This window comes from Hippoglossus hippoglossus, chromosome 8, assembly GCF_009819705.1.
Source record: "Hippoglossus hippoglossus isolate fHipHip1 chromosome 8, fHipHip1.pri, whole genome shotgun sequence".
NCBI classification, from domain to species: Eukaryota; Metazoa; Chordata; class Actinopteri; order Pleuronectiformes; family Pleuronectidae; genus Hippoglossus; species Hippoglossus hippoglossus.
Genome location: NC_047158.1, coordinates 11,696,483 through 11,719,809, shown reverse-complemented (window position 1 = coordinate 11,719,809; position 23,327 = coordinate 11,696,483). Strand labels below are relative to the sequence as shown.

Genomic DNA, 23,327 nt, shown 5'->3' with positions numbered 1-23,327 from the left:
CTACATACATAATGTGAATACACATTTATGCCATTTGATTTGATTTGATTAATTTGTACACAAATGTTTATGCACACAAATGCACACAGATGCTCATTGTAATACGCAGGCATGCAAACATACACACATTAAAACATGTTTATTCAATGCCTTTGAGTAAGTACACATACAGTGTACACTCACTACGTCTGATTCTCATGTCTCTTCATCTTAGAAACACACACAGAAACACACACACACACTAGCAAGTGATGTATCGCCTGCAGTGGTCTGGCTCAGAGCCCCTTGTGTCCATGTATCAGGTGTCACAGTGGTAGTATAGTAATGAGTCTGTGTGGCTGTGGTCCACACAGTAGCTGTCAGACTGTCAAGGCAGCGCACAGACAGGACTGAATTAGATCATACAAAGGACCAACTATCAGTGGGAGCTGTAAGCAAATGAATACATGTAAAAACAGAAAACCTATACAAGCATACATCCTCAAACCCAGTCAGTCGCTAGAGGTATTGGTTTACTTGACTATGGCTTCTTTGTGCACAGCCTACACACACACAGAACAGGCGGTTGGGCAAATGGCAAAGGTCACGGCCAAGTCCAAGTCTGATGCCTGGGGACAGGCTGATACCACACATCAGCATCAGAGCATCTTCCACTCCTGCGGCACTGCATGTCCTCAACCAATTTGTTTGCGACCAGTGAAGTCAAGGCTAAATTTGTCTCAGGACATTTTGAAACATAAATAACTGACTTTGTTTCCCCCTCATTTCACTCACTTTCCATAAATCCTCTCAACCACTCGTTTTTCATCTTTTCACCGTCTTTCATTTTCTCTCTCAAACACCAAATGAAAGAGAAGCCAGAACGAAACGTGTTACAAAACAACGACCTTCGTCAAAACTCACTTCTTGAAAAGCGGGAGAAGGAATCATTATGTATAAAAATGTGCTTTAATTAAGACATAATAATAATGCGGCATAGTCCAAGGCACACTATTCAGTGAGTATATACAAATGTTATATAATACTGTGGATTATATAAGATGCAAACAAATGAGCACCAAATTCCACTTCTGGCCATAAGTTATGTGAAGCTACAGGCAGACAGACAACTGGAAGGCTTTAATGTCAACTCAATACGATGTGGCAGGCTTTGATGTTTCCTCTTGACCTTTGTCTTGCCTCGTGCTGTTTCTTACACTTTGACTTCTTCTTATACTTAACGAGCAGAGATTTTTTTTTACCTCTTCTGTAATCCTGATTATTTTTCTTGCATTTTCTTACAGCAACAACCGTACATGCTGATGAGCTTCAGAAATCTGAGCCACGTACTTCACACACACACACACACTGCTGCGGATTCTTCTTCGCCACCGGGTGAAAGGGTTTTGTTTTCTTGGATCTTTAGTAAAGCAGTTTTTATAATAAGCTCCTGAAAACTTCGTCAGTGTGTCCAGCATTAAAGTGACTCTATGTAACTTTTGAAAGAAGAGAAGGCAAATGTGCTGAATTCACTAGAATTAAAAAAGACATTACAAAAATACCCTCAGTTTTTTTTTTTAATCCTCCTACAGCCTTTGTTGACCAGTAGCCCGATGGCTAATACTAATGTGCAACTTCATGTAACTTAATTTTTTACCACTAAACGTCACTGCATCACTTGGCTGACTTTAAGACCCTACTGTTACATTTCATTTTGGTATGTAAAACATGACAAACGGCTTCAGCTTTGATAAAAACTGCACTTGACAATTTTTTTTACTAGTGGTGCTCTCGCTGAGCTGAATGAATCATACTGAATTTATGCATGAATCATCTTTCTACCCCTGTGATAAGCGAAGTCTAACTCGAGTCAAATGAACAAACACAACGCCTAAATTACATGAATCACCACAGCCTATTGTGAGCATGAAAACACCAGGTAGTAAATCGTGACATTATAGCAGTAACAAATAATTCTGAGGTATTGTAGCACACGGTTAAAGATAGTAGAGGCATCAGAGACACTGCTGATTATCTATCAAACTGGTATAGTAATAAAACAGGATAAGACAACAGCAGCAAATAAGCTGAATCTATAATAGAGAGGAAGGGTGTGAAAAGAATTCTATGGAAGGAAACAAATTGAGACAGGAGGCACTAAAGTAAATTTTGACTTTGAATTATCTGATTGTGAGTCGGCAGGCAGACAACAAAGTAGTTAGCTGTTTCCCTCTTCTCATTTTAATGAGCCAATGATCTGATCCTGGGTCAGCTGGGGCAAGTTTACAGCACAGCAGCCAAGTTGTCAAGAACAGGCAGGACAACTCTCACCACGAGGCCTGCTCTCTGCCCACACGTACACACAGACACAGACGCACGCACGCACGCACACGCACACGCACACACTAGCCTCTAACCTTAACCATCACATCTAAATGACTAACCTTAAAACCAGCCAAACTGTCCTCACAACCTCAAAATGTCCTCACAATGATGGTATTGAAACAAAATTGTCCCTCATAACTATAGATAGGCATGTGCACACACCACACACACACACACACAGATATGCACCCACTCATACATGCACATATTGTACATATACACACATCCACACACAAACACATGCTCTTATCCAGATGTTGGGAGAAAACTCACAGATGGACACTTAAGCTGTTTTAAGACATGACCTATGGGTAGAGACCGGAGAATCAGTTATGGAGTTTACCCGTAGTTTGCCTTTTACACATGCACAATGCAGCATCAAATCCTCCGCATTATTCAGGAGAGAGGTGGAGCAGCCGGGTGTAGAAGACAGAGGCAGGAAGTGAGGTATTAACCCCGCTGCCGAGATCACGTGATCATGTTTACAACACCCCGAGACCGTCATCAGCTCTTATCGCCACAAACTCTCTTGACATCTTCGTCGGTGTCTTCTACGTGTATGACGCCGCTTTTTCGCCAGGAGATATTTGTTTTCTTTTCGGGGTTTTTTCACTTTTTGCGTCTGTCGCGAAAGTCCGCAGAAACTACGGAGCGTCTCACTCAGACATTTGCGTTCACACATGGACCTCCGCAGAAAATACAGAAGAACTGCGGAGTCCAGTGCATGTCTGAAAGCAGCTTTACACATTCCGACACAGCCTCCTCAAAGATGCAGAGACACACTCTCTCTCTCATACACACACACACACACACACACACACACACACACCCTCCCCCCCCCCACACCCTCACTCTTTGTCCCTCTCTTAAGCCGACCAGAAATTTATTTTTGTAGCACGAAAACTGCAGAGCCCCAGAGAAACACAGTCATGCTGTATTGAGGTCAAGAGGCTTGAGCCAGAAAACCTGGCCATTGTAAGTAGCGGAGCAGTCAGTAAACTGTAGTGTTGCTGCAGCATCTTTACTGCTGATTAAATGGTACTCGGCTGAGAAAGGGAGCATGACTCTTCTCATCACTGGGCGTCTCAGTGCTTGACTAATTAGCCTAGTTAATCCACATGCCTGCATTCAGGCCTGCGTAGAGCGATTAGTCAGCCTGTCGAGCGCCTGGCACGTACCATTTGGAGCCGAATAAGGGAGAAAAAAAAACGAAAGGCAGCAGCTGTGGTGAAATGGTATTCTGTTCTTTCTGCAAGATGGTTTCAATTAGCACTTGCTACCTCCGATGCCACCCATTCTTTTACCTCTGACTCTTTTTTCTGTTCAGTTTCAGCAACAATGAGTTGACCTTTTCCGCTCCGCTCCTGAGAGGGCATTAAAGATGGCAGTGTCGACCAGGTCAGTCAGACCTTATTGCTGCTAAAAGGGCTTTTTGACACTTTTTGTTGTTTGCGTAGCTATGCATAGACTAATCCATGGATACATGCGCATCCACAAAACTTTTAGTCTACGTGAGTGACTGAGGATGTATTTCTTAAACTGAGAAAGTCAAGAAAAGTCAAAGAGATCAGAGGGAGATAAAGAAGCCTATACCTATTATATATAGTATATGTGGTCAGCTCTTCTGCTGTCTCCTGCACTAAATAACTCATGATCCAACTGAGCAGACAGGGGACTATATGTCAGTGAAAATGGAAATGCATGAGCTTGACTTGTATCCCTTTTAACATGTCACACAGGTTGAATGGATGATTTGATGATACATGAATGCCCACATTCACCTTTTGTCTTCAGTTATTTGATAGTTTTAAAGGAACTTTCCACTGAAAGCATGTATATACCCTCACTTATATTTAGACATAACCCAAGGTGCTCAATGTACAACCTTTGACCTTCAGGTGACGCCATAAAAAAAGTCTGTTTGATTGATTGTTTGACTGTTCAAGCCTTCGTGACAAAGATTTACATAATTCTATCAGCAGCAGTTTTAGGTCAAGGTTACAGGCTACAAAGACCTCATCAGTGCAGACCACACACTGTACACAAGAATGAATGACATGACAGCTCCTAAAAAATGAAGCCAAAGTGTCTCCATCTCCCCTAGGTTGCTAGCTGCAGAATAGGCCCTTCCTCCTCCATGTTAGTTGATGGGACATGGACCGAACTAAAAAGTCTAAGTACACGTCAAATACAATTTTCTCAAAGTTGGTTCCTGTCATCGTACGTAGTTCTTATCACACGGATGCATGTTCAAGTATTAATTTTCGTTTGATTGTTATGTTTGATATCGATAAAAACTACTAAACTGATTTTCATGACATTATGTGAAGGGGTAGGGCATGAGCCAAGGAAGAAAGCATTACATTTTGGATCTGATCCGCATCAGAATCCCTCTTTATATACATTGCAGAGATGTCCCTCAAAGCCTGGCGTAATAAACATATTCTTTACAAAGAAATGCCCATGATTTCAATTGGTTCTTTGTTGCAGGAGCACAAATTCCCAGCCACATTTCACACAAATTAGCTTTACCTAGACAAGCATGACCTTGTCTAGGTAGCTGTGGCTCCACGTGAAGAGCTTCTCTTACAGATGGAAGCCTAATTTCTCACTCAACGGCTTCCACCGCCACACTGTTCCAAAGGGATCTGCTCCGTCCACACTGCCGGCCCGAGATCAAAGAGCTGTTGACACAGTCTGAACTGACTTGTCAAGGCTACCGTGTCTGTCTGACATTCAGTTTGCATTACAGAGCCTGCAAGGGTGTTGCAGAGATAATGTGCTTTTGTATTATCTGCTAGATGGAAACAGACTGCAGCGTGTGAAAGACACAGCAGCCGTCCACCATAGATGAGTCCGTGCATGTGCGTGTACAGTATGCGAGTAGGTGTGAGCGGCCGTGTTGTCCGTTGCCATGCGGGGTGTGGTTGATGCATTGCTTACTTTCCCTGCTCTGCAGAGAGATATGTTGGTCCTTTCTCACCAGCAACAGCTCCTACGGAGTCTGTTACAGGAAACTCGTGAACACGTGTTCATGCAACATAGTTACCAAATGCAAAATTAAAATGAATTCAATTAAGATGCATGACCACAGCTAAAAAAATTAGTTGATCAATTTTATCAACACAAAATAATTGGCAACAGCTCTGACATTAAATTAATGATTGAAGTCATTTTCTAACCCAAGCCAAACATTTAATGGATCAAGCTTCTTGCAGTAGCGATCGGGAGATGGAGGTAAGGAGTTCCCGCGGCTACACGCACTCGACCAATCACAAGTCAGTCAATCATGACGTGTCACCCCGTTTTTTATATCATCAAATGACACAAACCATCTCTGAGAAAAATGTATTAGACACGTGCTTTGACTTTTTAGTTTGATCCATGTCCCATCCACTAACATAGAGGAGGCAGGGTTCATGACCTATACTGCAGCCAGTCACCAGGTGGCGATCAAGACACTTTGGCTTCACTTTTGGACGGCAGTGATGGCGTCCATCTTTCTATACAGAGGCATGGCTGATGGTTTGTTAATATCCTACTGAAAATCTGTGTAGTACTTATTACCTTGCCCTTTGAAAAAGAACATAATATATAAACAGGTCAAATTAAGGTAAATGGAGATTCCAAATCAATACCAACAAGGCTCAACACAGACTACAGCAGCAAACTGAGCTTCACTTCCTCTTTCAGTCATGCCAACAACAGACTTATGATCCTAATGACACATAACAACTAAGAGCTCCTCATTCAGCATTAGCATTTCCTCCCTCTGGCTTGAATACTGAACTAGCGGGGCAGCCCCTTCCATCATTTTGCATGTTTATATTTCCTGTCTAGACACAGAGCAATAAAAACACTGTACAGTCATTTGTGACTGAAAACAAGTTTGTGTTCATTTTCATGCTTTTCTTGCCTGCTTTCATTAAGTCCCTAAAATCTTTCGAATCGACACTCTTGCCAGGACGCTGGCTCTCGAATATGACAGTTGGTTAGAAACGATGCAACCGCCTGAAGCCCACACACGTCCTTTATAGGACAGCAAAGGTAACAGTGTTAATGATTAAATGTTTTAATTCTTCTAACTGATAGATTTTACAGAAATTACTGTATTTGTGTCTGATCAAGCATTATTTGGGCTTTTGTTCTGAATTTAATCTTTTTATGTTGTCCAAGATAAAGTGAAGAGGCTGTTTACACAAAAGACATGAGAGTTAAAGAAGGACACACATAAACAACAGAGAGCAAAGAGTCTAAGAAACACTCTCCCCATAATTTCATTAGTGGAGCCCTGGAGACGATAAACACAGATCAAAAGGGATAAAATTCCTTCCATTCTACCATGCAGATGCCAAAAAAAACATGGTCGCAAAGCGCTGACTCTCCCCCGTGGTGCCTGTTGCTATATTTGCCCAGAGTGGAGCGGGGAGGCTGGGAAAGACGAGGAGGGGACACAACCGTGACACCTTCAATTAGAGGCTCGGACTTGACAGGCCCGGTCTCCTGTCCTCACCCTCCCGCTCCACCAGGGGAGAGCGAAGTGAGAACAAGATGGAGTTCCTGTGAACGGGCATGAGAATGCATGCATGTAGAGGACAGAGTGGATGGAGGTGGAAGGTTCCTATGTGCATTGATGTGTTCAGACAAGCGGCTGCGTCTGAAATAATTCAGTTCGTCATTGAAGCAGCTTGTAGCACATTAACAGCCTGTCAGAATATAGGCATCTGATATCATACAGAACGACTATGTGCATTCTAGTGTGTGTGTGTGTGTGTGTGTGTGTGTGTGTGTGTGTGTGTGTGTGTGTGTGTGTGTGTGTGTGTGTGTGTGTGTGTGTGTGTGTGTGTGTGTGTGTGTGTGTGTGTAGTTTACTCTTGTGTGTTTCCCCTTTCATGTGGGCCTGGAGCCTTCTCTGGACATTTCACTTATCATCACAGTATATCATCGTCCTGCAGTTTTTCATGACATTAACTCACGTCTGTTGCTGTTTGATGTTTGTTTTTTTACACACAGATAGAAAAACAAAACCCTTACTCTCCATAAATGTGACAAATGTGGTCACCCAGTAATAGCTCATCAAGCAAGAAGAGTGGGAAACCCCATTAAAGAAAAAATGTAGTGACTGCATATCTGGAGTGACGACAGAAATCTGACTTTTTGACATAACAGAAATTGCTATACTTTAGAAACGTGTCATTTTTGAGGGAGAAAAAACAATATGGGAATTTCACAAGACCTATAGAGACTGAGGTAAAAAACAAACTACTGACACTGTTGTTAGTAGCTGCTTTCAGACATGCACCGAAGTCTGGATATTCACTTGACCTGGACACATTTTGGGATGTTTTCTTGCCAGCCCCCAAATAAAAGTGTCGGAGTAAGCCCATGTGAGAATACAGCAGGAAACTGTTCAATTCACCAGCAAGCGAGTGGGCGCATTGCTGATGTTTTCTAATATTTGATGGATACTATACGCAAAAAATACAAATATCTACAGAAAGAATTGAGAGCTGTTGATGTGCTGTAAACAAAACCCTGTGATCTCTGCAGCTGGACTTTCATGTCATGTCCTGCCTCCGGTGATAGCTGGTGAGACAGTCTAAGTTAAAGCTAGTTCAGCAACATTTCTGTTTCCTTGAATAGACACGTTAGTTGATACCCGACCAGACCTGAGCCCAACAGGACCAACAGAGACAAGTGTGGATGAATATTTAGAAACGATGCTTTGGTTTGGATCTTCCTACTTGACATGGTGCTTCAAGGTCTCTTTAGTAAAAAATATAGTGTAAAAATAAATACAAATTATGCAACTTCTTTCATGTTAGTCTACATGACAACACAACAATGCAGCCAGACAGGCACTAAATACTCACAATGTGTGAATGTGCTAGAACACACTATCTATAGCTTATATTATACAATTGCCTTTTCATGGCCATTTACAAGATGCCCACACATGTGTAATCACGGTAAACAGGAAAGTTGTGACCATGGCAACAACAAGTCAGATAAATATAGGTAAAAATAGGCAATGAAATGAGTGTACCAAGTGTACAAAATATACAACTTTATCTACAGACAGATATTATGGATAGAAAAAGTACATGAAGACAGTTCGGTGACATAGGATAATTGTGCCCAGATTTAACAGATACAGTATGTGGGTTGTATACTGTATTTGTGCATATAATAATGATAATACATTTTATTTATACAGCACCTTTCATACATAAAATGCAGCTCAAATGCTTCACAATAAAATTAAAGACATGAAATATGTATAAATGAAGATGGATAGATATGAATAGGTATATAATATGATATTAATATAAAAATTATATATATATATATATATATGTATATATATGTATCATTACTCATAAATGTAAAGTAAAGATAAAATAAAATGTGCGTAGAAGTGGGTAATCTTGTGTGAGCAAAATTGATATGTAACCATGAGAGGAAGCAATGGTGAGTAGTGTTGTGGTTTTGTGATATGACAGTAAAAAACGAAACTAATCCTGCACAAAGTAAATTATTACCTGACAGAGTACAATGTTATCAGTGTTCTGGGATTCTAGTGGAATTAATTTGGTTACCTTTTAACTCACCTATCTAAATATATTTCAATTGAATATGAATCTATCGATTCGTTAAGAATTTATTAATTTATATATTTGGTTGAAATGGACAAAGACAGCAGACGAGAACACATTTAATTTTTCTCTGTAGATTGTCAAATAAGGGAACAATATCTGATCATGTTTTATAAAAGGTCTGCGAATAGAAATCAGCATAAAAAGGTAAAACACTGAGGTTTCACAACTTATGCTTCAGTTATACTTTAAACCTGCTTTTTTCCCTCAACTCTCTTTCACTACTGCCATTGTAGGTAAAATACTCAGGCTCATTTAAATTTCCAAGCTCATCCTGCACAGTACCTCGCATTCAGTTACAACATTTGCATATTTTAATTTGTTTACAGTGTGGAATCCGTATCCGCTGGTAAATATGTAGACAGATGGACTGTCAGGTAAAAAGGGGAGCGAGGTGTGAGGATGACTAAGAGCCTCGCTGCAGTCTCTTACTGGGTGACCCTCACGCTGTACAACACACACACACACACACACACACACACGCTTACAGCACCACAGGAGCAGGAAGAGGGAGCGCACGCTTCAGAAAACTGGCACACACATTTTCTAACCCTCTGCCTCTCCCTGTCTGTCCCCCTGCATCTTTGTCCTTGCACAGAAATAGCAAAAAATATGACTGGGGCTGGGAAAGTCCCATGTGTTCATCTTAGCCCCACACTCTGTGCTTTTTCTCCATTACGTTGCATTTAGTCACATTTTATCTGCACCTTTCTCATCTCGCGTTTGATTTGTCTTTTTCTGTAGTGACTATAGCAAAACATAAGAAACCAACAGTCCCCTTATGATACCACATTTAAATTCACTGGATCCACATTCTGATTTTGATCCAGTGAATTTTGAATGTTTCTTGGATCACCACCAAAATGGAATGGGTTCTGCTCAGTGCTGAAGAATACGCATGATGACATTATATTAAGGTTATTGATTTTCATCCCACAATGACCTTTTCCTGGATAGACAACTCAGACGATTGCAACCTTTTGTGCGAAGGTGAATGCGCAGTATGAGATCACAGAGAGGAGCAACAAATTAAAACTAGATTGTCATGTTTAGCTTTTCATCCCTGGACCCGAGGACACTCTCGTCACACACAGCGGCATGAGATACAGACCCAGCGAGCTCCAAATCCTCCCGAGTGCACATTGTGATCACCTTATGTGGGTCAAGATGTGATATCTCTGACTTAAACCATTCCCGAAATAGCTGTGGGTGTAATCACCGCTGAATTCATTCAGTACAGCTGGAGTGCGGAGACACACAGAGGTGAGCACTTGAGTCTTTCTGTCTAAAACAGACAGCTACGTTTTTTTTGCACACTCCGCACACAAGCACACACTTTATTAATACGCTCACCTTGAGTTTGCGACCAAGTAACATTTAACAAATTACACGTCGTCATGGCAACAGATGGTTTCAGTGGAGTGACGAGGTTAAATGGCCGATGCTTGAGTGTAGGTCTTATGTGTTGATGGCGTCTTTTATTAGTATATATCACTGGTGAACATCTATAATGGATGAAGGTTCAACATGCTGCCAATCTTTTTACTCAGATAGAGGAAAAGGCTACTCCTCACCTCTGTCTGCACATGGATGAAATAATACAAGACGGACGCAATAGCATGAGCATTCAATAATCTACCAACGAAGAAGTCATTTTGTAGCACAAGTTCTAAAAGTGTGGGGGAAAGTTATCAGCAGATTTGCGGCTGCACTCGGAGCCAGACGTTTATTGCATCTCGTCAGGAATCTCTTCTGGGTCTCCTCTCGCTGCCATTTTTGGAAACAGCACAGATTAAATCACAGCACAGTGACTGCTTCTGTCACGCTCTATTGTTGTTTATGCACAGAGCACAGGCAAATGCATTTATACGTTTTTCGAGGATAGTATCACGCACATCTTTCGAGAATCTGCAGCACACTCTCTCGTCTCTAAATAGCGTCCCTCCCAGCCCTCCCTAAAAAATGGTCTTTGGCCTTTGTTCGTTAAAATAAAGATTATGAGGGAACAGCATGTGTCATCGCATTACACTTTATTGTGTCACAGCGAAAACACACAGGCAGCTCCCCGACAATTAACTACCCACTCTCAGCTGAGTAATGCCGAGCCTCCAAAAAAGACCCCTTTTTAATGTCACCCCATGACATTGTGTTATGCAAGCAAAACAATTTGACATGATCGGCTGAGACAGTCTGTTAAAATGAAAATATTGCACTCGTGGCGGTGACTGCTGCACTGAAAACGGGGGCAGAGTCTGTCCAGAACTGGATTCTCCTCCCCTGTAGGTCTGGGATTTGAGCTCTTCATTCATATCTTGATTTACATACTGTCTTAGCGTTTCACCCAGACAGGCTCACAAACGAATCGTCATTGCTACTGAGGCCTGTTTTATTTGCATAAATGGAGGCTGAGGAGGTGATGCCAAGCTCCCGTGTTGAATCATCATTTAAGGATTATTTGGAAACAAGGGGTGTTTAATGTTGCGTTCTTTTTTTTTTTCGAGAGGGAAGTAATCGCCTGGGGTACGTTACTTGGCACAGATTTGGCACTTCACAGGCAAAGCGAGGGGCCAAGAACTGTTACCATGGTAACTTTGACACACCATATTGGCATATTCGGTAAGAAATTACAGTAGCTTTTTCATGATGAGTACAAATATATCGACAAACTATGGAGTTAGTTGAAGAGATTTCGTGACATTTAAAGCAGAAGACATTTGAGTGGGAAAGGTGACTGTGAACATGCAGTGAGCTGCAGGGCGCTTGTTCCTGCTTATAAAAGCAGTTGCATTTCTGCAGAGATTGTTATCAGTGTTTGGAATCCCAAATGCTGTTTGTTTTTTTTTACTATTTATTGCATGTTTCTGCAGAAAGTAGTAATTACCTCTCTTAAAAATAGTCGTCCTTGTAAATGGCAACTGTTCCCAAACTAGATTCAAATTCTATCTACGCACAAGGGATCCACATTAAAATATACATGCATATTAATACTTTTTAAAAATGTTATCTCAATTTCATCAGCCTCCTGCAGTCACATCCGAGCCGATGCAAACTGTCTGCTGCTGCTCCACGTTGAAAGTGTTTCACTGGCAAAACGCAAGCCTGCTTTTTTTATGACAGAAAATTTAATGTATCTGTCGACATACATCCACTAAATGGAGGCACTTGCACATCAACCGTGACACAAATAAACGACACAACTCCAAAGTGAATTTTGTGACTATTCACATTAAGCGTGATTTAGCAAATAAATTATAAAATGTCAACAAAAAAAAAAGCACCTGGAATGGAATCAACATTAAGCAATGGTGATCTGGTACAAGACCCAATATTGATGGAGAGGAGAACTGATGGTTTCAGGAGCTTACACTGTATCACAATAGCTAAAGGATTCATTTGAGTTTCTTGATGAATTAATTTGAGGTCCCCTTTGTTTGTTAACAGTCCCATTCATTTCCTACGACAGGAGTTGTGTCGCCTGCTGCTTGATCCCAGCTTCAAGTCGGCTACATCATCCTTTTAAAGACAAAAGTAACTGTGAGACAATTATTTTAGATAAATGAAGAAATAAACTTATGTCAGAATGCGGAGGAATTGGCTCTTCTTATACTAGTGCTTTCAAATGTGACGTCAACAACGAGCACTCTGATTGGTTGGATGTGTAGGTGTCAGAAGAGAAACCTTGGAAAAAAAGAAATCGACCTTGGTCCACAAAAAAAAGAAAAAAGCCTCAATATCATGCAGTTAAATTCTGCTGCTGATGTGAAAGCTCGCAGTGACTGGAGTGGATAAAGATTAATATAACGAAATAAACACTTCTAGTGTGCCTTGAGACAACAATCATATGGTGTTAGGGCACTGGCCAGCTTACAGTACAGTACGTATAAATGCTCTAAATCATCACCTAGCCTCCTCTATGCTTCCCCCTGCCATCTTCCTTTTATTCTTGGTGCCAATCCGCTCTTTTCCTTATCGTCACCCCCTCTTCACAGTGAGGAATTAGAAATGAGAGCTCTTTGTCTTGCACCCAGACTGTGGCAATCCCCTTATATTGACACATAAGAAGGTCTTGTGTCACTGTGGCTTTAGGGGAGCTAACTGCCACACATCTAAATGCCTTTTGGGTGCAGGCTGTTAAGGTTCTCCATCTGACAAACCCCCCCTCAATGCAGACAGAGGATAATGCGAGTGTGGCTGCATTTGAAGATACACTCAGTATTTCAATCTATAATGTACAGATCATACTAGACGTTGTGTTTGTGGTTTGTTTGTAGATGAGAGAAAAGACCACCAGTAGTATCTGAATGAAAATGCAGTGCAATAGTACATTTTGAGTCTAGATTCTGTTGAAAGGGGAATTACAGAAACACACACACACACACACACACACACACACACACACACACACACACACACACACACACACACACACACACACACACACACACACACACACACACACACACACACACACACACACACACACACACACACACACACACACACACACACACACACACACACACACACACTTCCTAAAAGGTCTGAACAGGAAACATTGCACTCTGTGGTTGTTAAATATTGCATGTGATTTTAACTGGCCAAATAAAAAGGACCGAAGGGCTCCACCAAGATTGGAGGAGATCCGGTAATGTAAAACACACATTAAAACTGCCCAGAAGAGCTGTTACCATGATAACAACATGCAAGTGGCCCACTTTGTTGCTATAGTCGTCTTGAGTGAAGGAGTGGAGAGAAAGAGAGCGAGAGAAGGAGAGTAACGGAGGGAGGGAGAGAGACCCAGCACTCAATAGTACAAAGGGGCATTTTGAATATGGAGCAGAGACGAGCAGAGGGAGAATCAGCCAACACATACAGTAATTATCCCAGTCAGCTTAGCCTCCACTATTAAGCTGTTTTCAGCCATGCACTGAGGTCCAGACATGTTCCTGAAAATCATCCGGAGGGGCTGAATGTGAGAACGCAAATGTCCTAGTCAGTTTGTTACAAGTGACGGACGCAAAAAAGGAAAGAAAACAAATATCTCAGGATGACAAAGAGGTCGCACGCACGTAGAAAACGCCAACAAAGATTGGCAATTTGACAATAAGGGCCAATGTCAATGTGCTGCTCCACAACGGAATTTATACGACATGTCCTGCCCCCCTGCATCTTCTACTATGTAGAAACTGTTCAATGTATTAAACAGTGTGTTATCGTGAATTTCTTTTCTTGCGCCGATTGGTTTTTCTGTCGTGAGAGACAAAAGCTTGTATTGAACAGGCTTCACTTTTCTGGCACATGTAAGCTATTATATAAAAAAATACAAATCCAGGGCTTTTAAATTAATGGATTCTCTAACTCGTGCAGTTTCCCACGTGGCAGAATGATCAGTCAAGTACAGCAAAACAACACCCACAATGTTGAGGAGGAGATTGATATGTATATCTTTTTTTTAAATCCATATTAAACCAACAAAGCATAGATCTGTTTCATAAAAAAGATTGAATGAATTAACATATCCAGGCCATGTTTACAGTCAGAGCAGAGATGGAGCAGGAGGACCCTTCAGATCTCAGCCGCATCACTTCAGAGGAGCGGCACTGAATCGTACTACTGTGTAAGATGTTTATTGTTTGGATCCCCCCACCCACAGCTCTCGCCCTCACTTCCTCTTGATTGGTAAATGAGGTACCGCCGCTCCTTTCTGAGTGCAGAAAGTGATTGGCTCCGCTTCCAACCTGCCATTAGGGCTCAGCGACAGCCGTGTTAGAGGCATGTGTCAGCCCTCCTCATGCTAACTGACACATACATGATGTCACCCACTTGGGCAACAAATGTCTCAGGGAGCGGTGGAGGAGCCCACACCGAACACCCTCATCGTGATAAAGATCTCATCATTACCACTTGATGAGCACTGGGTTGGAGATGAGAGGAGGCAAACTGGCTGCATTTCACATGCAAATAGATTTCAAACTGAACAAAACGGGCTGCTTACAGTGATGGAGACGTCACCATGGAAGCAAAGAGTGGACTATGCACAGCAATATCGGACAGTAAGGAGCAGTAAGGCTGCAAACATCTACTCTGCTAGATGTCCTGGGAAATAAAGCACTGATCTCTACGATACAAACAATTGATTTGTCTTTATCTATATGATTTAAGTTATTGTAATGGTTGTGTTAATTATTTGAGGTATAAATAGATATTACACCAGGAGACCCCAGAAAGAGTGTTACAATAGAGTGGCTAATCGAGATCTAAATTAACTTTAAACTATATTAAAAGGATTTTAAAGTCACAGATGGCCAGGTACAAAGAGCCTCTAAATTGTCCATGGGTGTAAACGTGTTGGCCCTGCGACACACTGGCGACCTGTCCAGGGTGTACGCCGCCTCTAGCACAATGTCAGCTGGGATTGGCTACAGCCCCCTTCCCCTCCAACCCTGAAAGGATAAGTTATCTAGATAATGGATGGTTAGGAGTACTCTATAGATGATTTTAGATAAACAAGGCATGAAAATACCCTGGAAATGTGAATGGGGTGAATGGCCTCCTATGAACTTACAGTGAATTATCACCCGAGTCTGCAGCTCTCCTCTGCTTTACAGATCAATATCATGATTTCAGCTCATTGTTTAGCTGTCCATCCGCAACTTAACAGTTTTGGTTCACCCTCACCGCTCTTATTGCATCTATTTTCAGCTGCAGCACACAGCTGTTTGCAGCAAATAAGCTCTGAACCCATTGAACCTCCTGTACTACAACCTGCTCAGCACCAAACAGCTCACAGACAGCTGATGAACACAGTGGAGCTTTTACTACACGACTGAAAATCAATGTTGCCCTGCCTGCTGGATGTGTAAATAAGCAAATCAACTGTAAGTGTGATTGTGAGAGTGAATGGTTGTTTCTCTCTCTCTCTCTCTTGCTTTCTCTCTCTCTATATATAGTATATTGGTCCTGTAATACACTGGCGACGTGTCCAGGGTGCACTTTGCCTCTCACCCGGAGCGATAAGTCAAGTGGCGAAAAAAGTCTCTTATTGCAGCTATAAGTCAAATTGATCCAAACGCAGCTTATAAAACAGCTTTAAGACCATATTCGTGGAGCATGATCAGTGCAGGCGTCGCTTCGACAAGAACTGCTACGAGTCTGAGAAGAAGAGGCCTTTCACCACCTTCCGCACACAAGACAATCCCAGACATGACGACTTAAGATGTAACTTGGCCACAGTTTATAATCGCTCATCAAGTCGACATAATATCTACAACTGTTTTCACTCTTCTCTCTTTCATCCGCTCTGAGTAGTCACACTGTTTGCTTTATCTTTGCCAAAACTCTGTAGCAAGAAGCCAGACTGTGTGAAAGGCCTCTTTCAATTCATTGTCTCTCTCACCCCAACACTGCCACCCATGCAACTGCAGATCCTCCTGTGTTTATTTAGTCTCCTGTGTTCACCTTTGCACATTCTCGCCTTCTTTCCACCCTGTCTACATTGTTGCATCCGCTTCTTCTTCTTCTACTTCTGACTGCCTCTCCCTCCATGTCTCACCTTTCTTCCTTGTGTCCAGACAGAGTGCTCGCTTCCCCTGCGACGGGTTCCCAACACTCCAGATGACACAGTCACTTCCACAGATGCGCAACTTTAGCGTGGGGGGAGGATGGGGGAGGTGAGGGGGAGAGCAGAGCATCCACCATGGTGTTGGTGAGTGAGTGATCCGGCAATGAAATCGCTCTCACTCTCACACCACTGGTTTTAATGAGAGGATCTGACGTCTGGTGAAAAGTTCAGAGATCAGGCAACACTGTTTAACACTACGACATTTGGGCAGTAACAGTAATCCGACAGAAATTGATCATTCACATGTCAGACCTCAATTAAACTAATACATGTTTAACTACCTGTGCCAATGAGGTTATCTCATCTCAGTTGATGTGTCTGTTATACCTCTTATACACCAAAATTAGCAGTTATATGCAGTTTTTTTAAACGTGGGTAAACGTGCAAAAAAATTAATACATTTCCATTGCAGACAAAAACTAGATGTAAGCGTGTTTTAGTTTTGTTTTTTTTAATTAGCTTTACTTAGGAGGATTTTGCAAAAACTACTGGACAGTTTACCACAATGCAGAATGGGTCAGAGAAGAACCCCTTAAAGGTTCAGTGTGTAGAATTTAGTGAGACCTAGAGGTGAAGTTGCATGTTGCAGCTGAATACGCCTCACCTCACCCTCCCCTTCCAAACATGAAAGAGAACCTGTGGTAGCCTTCAGCTGTCATAAGACTCAAACAGTGTTTAGTTTGTCCAGTTTTGGCTACTGTAAAAAATATGACGGCCTCCTTAGAAAGGACCCGCTCTAGATGGAAATATAAAGTGTTTAAACATGAAGAGCCCATTCTAGGGCAAAGAAAACAACAATTCCTACAATTTAGATGATTACACCCTAGTGAAAACATCACTAGGGATTTTCTATATTCATCTTCTAGCCTAAAGATCCCTTTCACCTAAATCTTACACACTGGATCTTTCCATTTTGTTGTGGTACCGGATCAGGGGGCAGATCCAGGTATTGTTTTTCACTTCTTTAACAGTGTGAGATAGATAATAATTCACAGATCTTGATCGGCATGTTCAGGGGACAGTGATGTAATGGTAAGGTGAGTGTATAATGGTCATGCATGTATAGGACATAACTCAGCATGTCCATATGACAGGATGTATCACAGTTGCAGACTCTCCACAGTGGTCCAAGTCACAGCCAACGAGACTCACACATTGTCCCTCTCTGAAAATACAAAACACCGTACTGCAATTCAACTGTCAGGTAAAATGACGTGGTTTTTTTTATATACTGAGGTGAGTCAGATCTAATAGAGTTCCTATGGTGACCAGAATAAGTAAGTTACAGTGAATGTGAAGCTTCTGAACAAAACATTATTACATTTGATGTTGGTTATTAAAGCTGGAGTGTGGGAACTTTAAATGCAAAGTAACGCCAGTAACATTCAAGCTCTTGCCCAAACAAGTTCACAGAATACTGGCAGGTAACTCTCTCTCTCTCTCTGTATATGTCTGTGGCGGCACTCCCATGCTGTGCATCAGCAGCGATGCGTTTTACTTCTACCAGCAAGTTTGCTAAACCTGAAGATGGGAACAACAATAGCGATGGAGACTGAATAGGCCAAAGCAAATGGGAGAATGGCAGGGGAAGCTCAGGATGCATCTGAGGTCTCTGATGCTCAAGTTCACTTTTTTTAGAGGAAAGGTTAGAGTCTAACACAGGAAGTGATCAATGGAAAAGACAAACCCAGACAATGATTGGAGTGTATTTTTGGAGTGCAATTAGAAGAGAAGGGACGGAGGGACGCCACCCTACTGTTCCTTGACAAGTTGAAATTTGTAAAATATTCGTTGTAGGATATGTAGCTATTACATTTACTAATATAATTGTTGTCTTAGGACTGCAGACATTTCTCTGATTGTGTCATTCCTCTCACTGCCAGAAGGAGGAGACAATAGTTCAGAATTAAGTAATTCATTCATCTGTAATTCTGTCACACGCATCCTTCATCCCCAACCAGGCAGAAGGAGAGGTTAGGAACTGCAGTCCCCCACCCACACAGAGGCATTTCCTCTACTTTGGGTGGCGCTCCACTTCTTGCCATTATGCAGTTGAGTTGGGCGATCACAGGAGACTAAAAACACATCAACTTATATAAACCCTGAAGGGAAATTGATAAAGATGAATGATCATAGGAGCCGTGCTTACTCATCTTTTTAATAACTCTTAGAAGCCAGGTGAGCTGTACCTCATTCAGGGAACATTTTCACCATCAGCGGCATATATTACAATGATCGCAAGAGGCATAAATGCTTAGCTTAGTTCTTAGCTTAGCTTAGGAGTTTGCGGCTCTTTGAGGATTTGCTCTTGAGCCTTTTGCATGAAGTTTTCACTCACAGAGAGAAATATGCCTTGATTTCCAGTCTTAAAAGAACATATATTTGAGCTACAGTCTCTCTGCCCTTGGCTGACTCAAAGCCCCATGCAATAACAATCCAGTGTCGTATGTCTGTATAGTGTTATCAACAATTACAAAAGTCATTATGCATCGAAACCATAAAGAAACTAGAATTCTATCCTTGCAGTTGCATCTTGTCTGCAGTCGGTCAACTTATATCCAAGTCTGTTCGGATTCTTGTGAAGACTTTGAAGGAATATAATAAAACATTATCATAATTAGCATATTAATTCTTGAGTTATGGCCCCAAAAAGTATTCCGGAAGTTTGCATTGACCTTGACCTTAGACCTTTGACTTTTAACTACCAACGTCTATTTAGTTTGTCCTCACGTCCAGGTGAACGTTTGAACAACTTAGACAAAATTCCCTCACACCCTACCCAGAGATATGGCAAGAATTGGACAGAGGGAAACACAAAGCCTGACACATAAAGAGAGAGGCCTGTACATGATGGCCTCTGGAGGATTATCCCACTATACGCTTCTGGGAAAAAGCAATGCATTCCTTATGCACACTCTGCAGGAACAAGCCCCGTCTACATCCAAGAACACAAACCTGTCAGCCCACTTCCATAATATATTCAAACTCTGCTGGAAAACAGAGCAGCAAGAAGACAGGTCATCCCATGCACACATACTGTATGTACACACCTAACCGGAAAGTGAGGAGTTTGAAATCGTTTAGGAAAAAGGCAGGTGAAACATAAATCAGGTGCAATGTCATTACTGTTATTCAGTCATTTTTCTATCTCCTATGGCTCCATGATGCAAAAAAACACTGTGGTTTTCTAAAGGTGGAGTTAAAGCTTTTGCTTGAATGCATAAAAAGCATAACTGTCCATGTGGATGTGGTACAGAGAGAGAACGTTGTTCAGCCAGAGAGTTAATTAGAGCCACAGATCTTTTCACTGAAGCGTGTCTCTGTAGCATGACCCTGCACAGTGACACTCACTGGATTGAGAGGACACAGATGCTAGTTACTGTGGTGCAAAGACACCAGGACAGGTCAGTGGGGACTAGATGCTGGTGAAAAATAAACGTGATTAATGATGGGTCTTTTAAGGATTATGACCGTTGACATGTAATGTTTAAAATCAGAGAATGGAGGTCAATGTTCTTCAAATAGACAAACATCAGAGAAGGTTTCAGCATAAACACACTGGGCACAATAATAAGTCTGGATTTCCAGCTGACCAGTGGGTGGCAGTGTTGTCCGGCTGCCACACCTGTTAATGATTCGGCCGCAGATTGCTCTGCGTGCAGCTGCTGGCAATGTTCTTCATTAAGTGAGACCTGATAAGAAGGAGACACGGGACAAGCAGAGGTTACACTCGGGTTCAGTCAGTCCTTGGGATCACTCATACCACAGCTTCTGAGGAGGACAGGTGTTGCGTCTCAACTAACAGCCATGGCTCTTGGATGCTTTTTGTGGTATGTTTTCTGAGCGGCATGAGTTTCTGAGCACTTTTTAAAATAGTGACTTTAATTAGATGGTTGTGCTTTACTGGCTTCTCTTGCAGGATTTCAGGGATTTGCTTTTTGCTGTTTAATGGCAGTGTTGGTTTACCAGCCATAAAAGGTAATGACTCTTCTTAATTACCACATCAGGCCTCAGGAATATCTGTTTAATCTATAATTGTTAATCCTGCAGGGTATGGATATCCGTACATAGCTGACTCACGCAACATGGAAGATGAAGCGCTGAAGTTTGTTGACTGGCAGGCTTCCAATGGCCAGCCGAGTGGCGCTGCTTACACAAGCTACAACAATCCTTCAGCTGCATGGCAGCCGGTCGCAACTCGACAAACGGTGCCTAGTGCTCCTGCAGTAGAGAGCTTTGTTAATAGTGAGTCAGGGGACTGGAACCTGAGGAACTCCAACGCGCCACTCAACTTTCCTTTAAGCCACAAGCCGAGTAACCCAGCAAGGCCTCAGCCAGGCCCCAACACTGGCTCCAGTACACATGGCGGGGGCTCCCAAACTGTTCCCCATCTTGTCTATGAGGAAGTCTTTCAGTATCCCTCAGAAAATGCGGCGCAGTCCCCAAGTACTGGTGGTGTCTCTAATACTGCAGGAGGGGCCGGTTATATGAGCACAGGTTATTCCTCAGAGCCCTCCTACCAAAAGTACCCAGCTAATGCAGGACCCCAACAGGTCGCTACATCTGCTCAAATGAGTTACCAACCACAAAACCCAGTCGCCAGCCCAGAGAAAGAGGTTTCCGTGAGAGTGAGTGAACCTCTCCTCCCTCCTCCTCCACCTTCATCCTACATTGTCCAGTCCAGAGATGCCTACCGGAGATCCAGGTACCTCTTCAACAAATCCAGATACTCGCCAGGATTTGCCCCTCCACTGGCTGTAAGATCAGTGCCTGCAAGGCGTCAACCAGCTGCCCCTGTGGGTGTGAAGAACCCTCAAGGGTATGTCCTCCACTTAAACGTGACGTCTCTTTAACGCTTGTGAAAATATGCCTAATCATTGCGTTTCCTTCCAGACCACGCATACATGGATAGTGTCCTCAAAAGGTAAATGTTTTGATTTTAACATTAAACATCTCAAAGTGAAAGCTCCAATGACTAACACCTGCCTTCTTGGTTGCAGAACGATGTGTGCTCCAGAAAATAAACTTTTTTTAAAAGTTCAACAATTTGCTGTGTGCTTCAATGTGACTAGATTACCAACCTCCAAGCAGTATTTGCTTACAACACAATTGCACATGCTTAATGGTAGATAAGCAAAATGAAAGAACCAAACAATGGTGCAACTTTAGTGGTAAATTTCATATGGGTGTCCTTTGGGTCAAATGCAGGTTTTTGACATTGCACTGTTGCTGCCTCCTGTGTTGAGTCATTTACCTTGGCATTGAAATCCTTGTTTCCCAAATCCCCTGCAAGAAAAAGGCACAAGTGTTAAAACAAATGGGAGGTGCCCTGTTCTGTCAGTGAAACGTAAAATCAACTCAAACTTTGTCACCAGTTTATAAAAGTTATTTTATTCCAGTTTAATATCTGCAAAAGTCGACCACAGCAGAAATGTGCTCATGACTTAAACGTACATCTGCGTTACTGATGTAAACACTCACTGCTGCACAACTTTTGCATAAAGAAATTCACTTCAACACTGATCAGAGGCATTGAAATGACCGGTGGTGTGTGTCTCTTACCAGATGAAGTCCGTGCAGTGGCTGCAGAACGTAGGCTGCTTGAAAAACCTCGCGGTGAATTTGTGGTTTTTCACTTCGTGCACGTTTTTCTGGCGCAAAGCACCTTTGCGGGCGAACCGGTTTCCGACCCCTGCGGAGTCATTGTAGTGTAAAAGGTGGTCAGCCATGATGGAAAAGAAAAAAGGGGGGGCAAACTCTGCAGCCCTTGCCGTTGTCCCGACAGATGAGTGAAGGTGCTGGTTGTGTCCTCACAGCTCCGGAGGAGTGGCGCTGTTCCTCAGTCCGGGCACTCACCTGCTCTGAGCCTGCACCGCAGCTCAGCGCGTCTTTTTCATTCACTGTGACGTGGGGCCAGTCCGCCTTCACGTGCTGTGGGAAATTCTCACTTCAGCAGGGAACTTTTGGAGAACGTCAAACTGACCACGACGATCAGTGTATTTCATAGATACTAAAGTGTGTGGGGGGGGGGGGGGGAGCCTTTAACTATAGTATGAAACACTTAATTACTTACAAGGCATTCATGGTCGGACGTATCTTTAATCCCAAAGTTGACCTGCTCTGGCAGAGGCTTTTAACAGATCCAAACTCTGAGCTATAGAATTAAAGAGGGAAGAGCTTAAGAAATAAAAGTTGTAAGACTCTGGGACACTTTGCCTGTGGAAAACAGCAGGTTGTGTCCGTAGCTTCCTTTTGAATCCAAGCTTAAAACAGTTTTATTGTATCCCACATTCTGTGATTTTACAAATGTAATGGTGGTCCTGCTTAAATTTTAGTTTTTGCTTATTTGTTATATTTTATTTTGAAGCATTTTTACTTTATTTCGAGAAGTGCTGCAAATATATTATTTCAGTCATAACTTCCTTTTAAGCATCTTGAAAGAAACCTAATCTTGGCCTCAGACATGGCCCTGATGAGCTTTCAGTATGAAGGACTGTTTTTGCAATACACTAAAATAGGTGAGAGACTTAAGATAAGGAACTTATTGATCCCACACTGGGGAAATTTAACTTTTTACAGCATCACATTGTCAAAATACAGAGAAGTATGTATATAATATACACTTTCACTACAGGCAGTATAGTATATATCCTATTCGTGTTATGTATAGGGAGATCTTGAAATAA

General features: G+C 42.2%; 2 protein-coding genes across 2 annotated transcripts in view; one reads left to right on the top strand and one right to left on the bottom strand.

The window, feature by feature from the left end:
• The window catches only part of si:ch73-374l24.1 (protein kinase C alpha type), an 83,842-nt gene extending 61,360 nt beyond the window's left edge, over positions 1-22,482 (bottom strand). The window contains 2 exon segments of the mRNA XM_034592534.1: positions 21,896-21,927; positions 22,204-22,482. Of these exon segments, the coding sequence (XP_034448425.1) occupies positions 21,896-21,927; positions 22,204-22,370 (199 nt within the window). The 5' untranslated portion in view covers positions 22,371-22,482.
• Positions 20,322-21,558, top strand: LOC117765923 (cuticle collagen bli-1-like). Its single transcript, XM_034592539.1, has 4 exons — positions 20,322-20,471; positions 20,561-20,619; positions 20,692-21,460; positions 21,535-21,558. The coding sequence occupies exons 1-4, from the start codon at positions 20,449-20,451 to the stop codon at positions 21,551-21,553; spliced, it is 870 nt and encodes a 289-aa protein (XP_034448430.1). The 5' UTR covers positions 20,322-20,448; the 3' UTR covers positions 21,554-21,558.
• Positions 22,483-23,327: the final 845 nt, after the last annotated feature.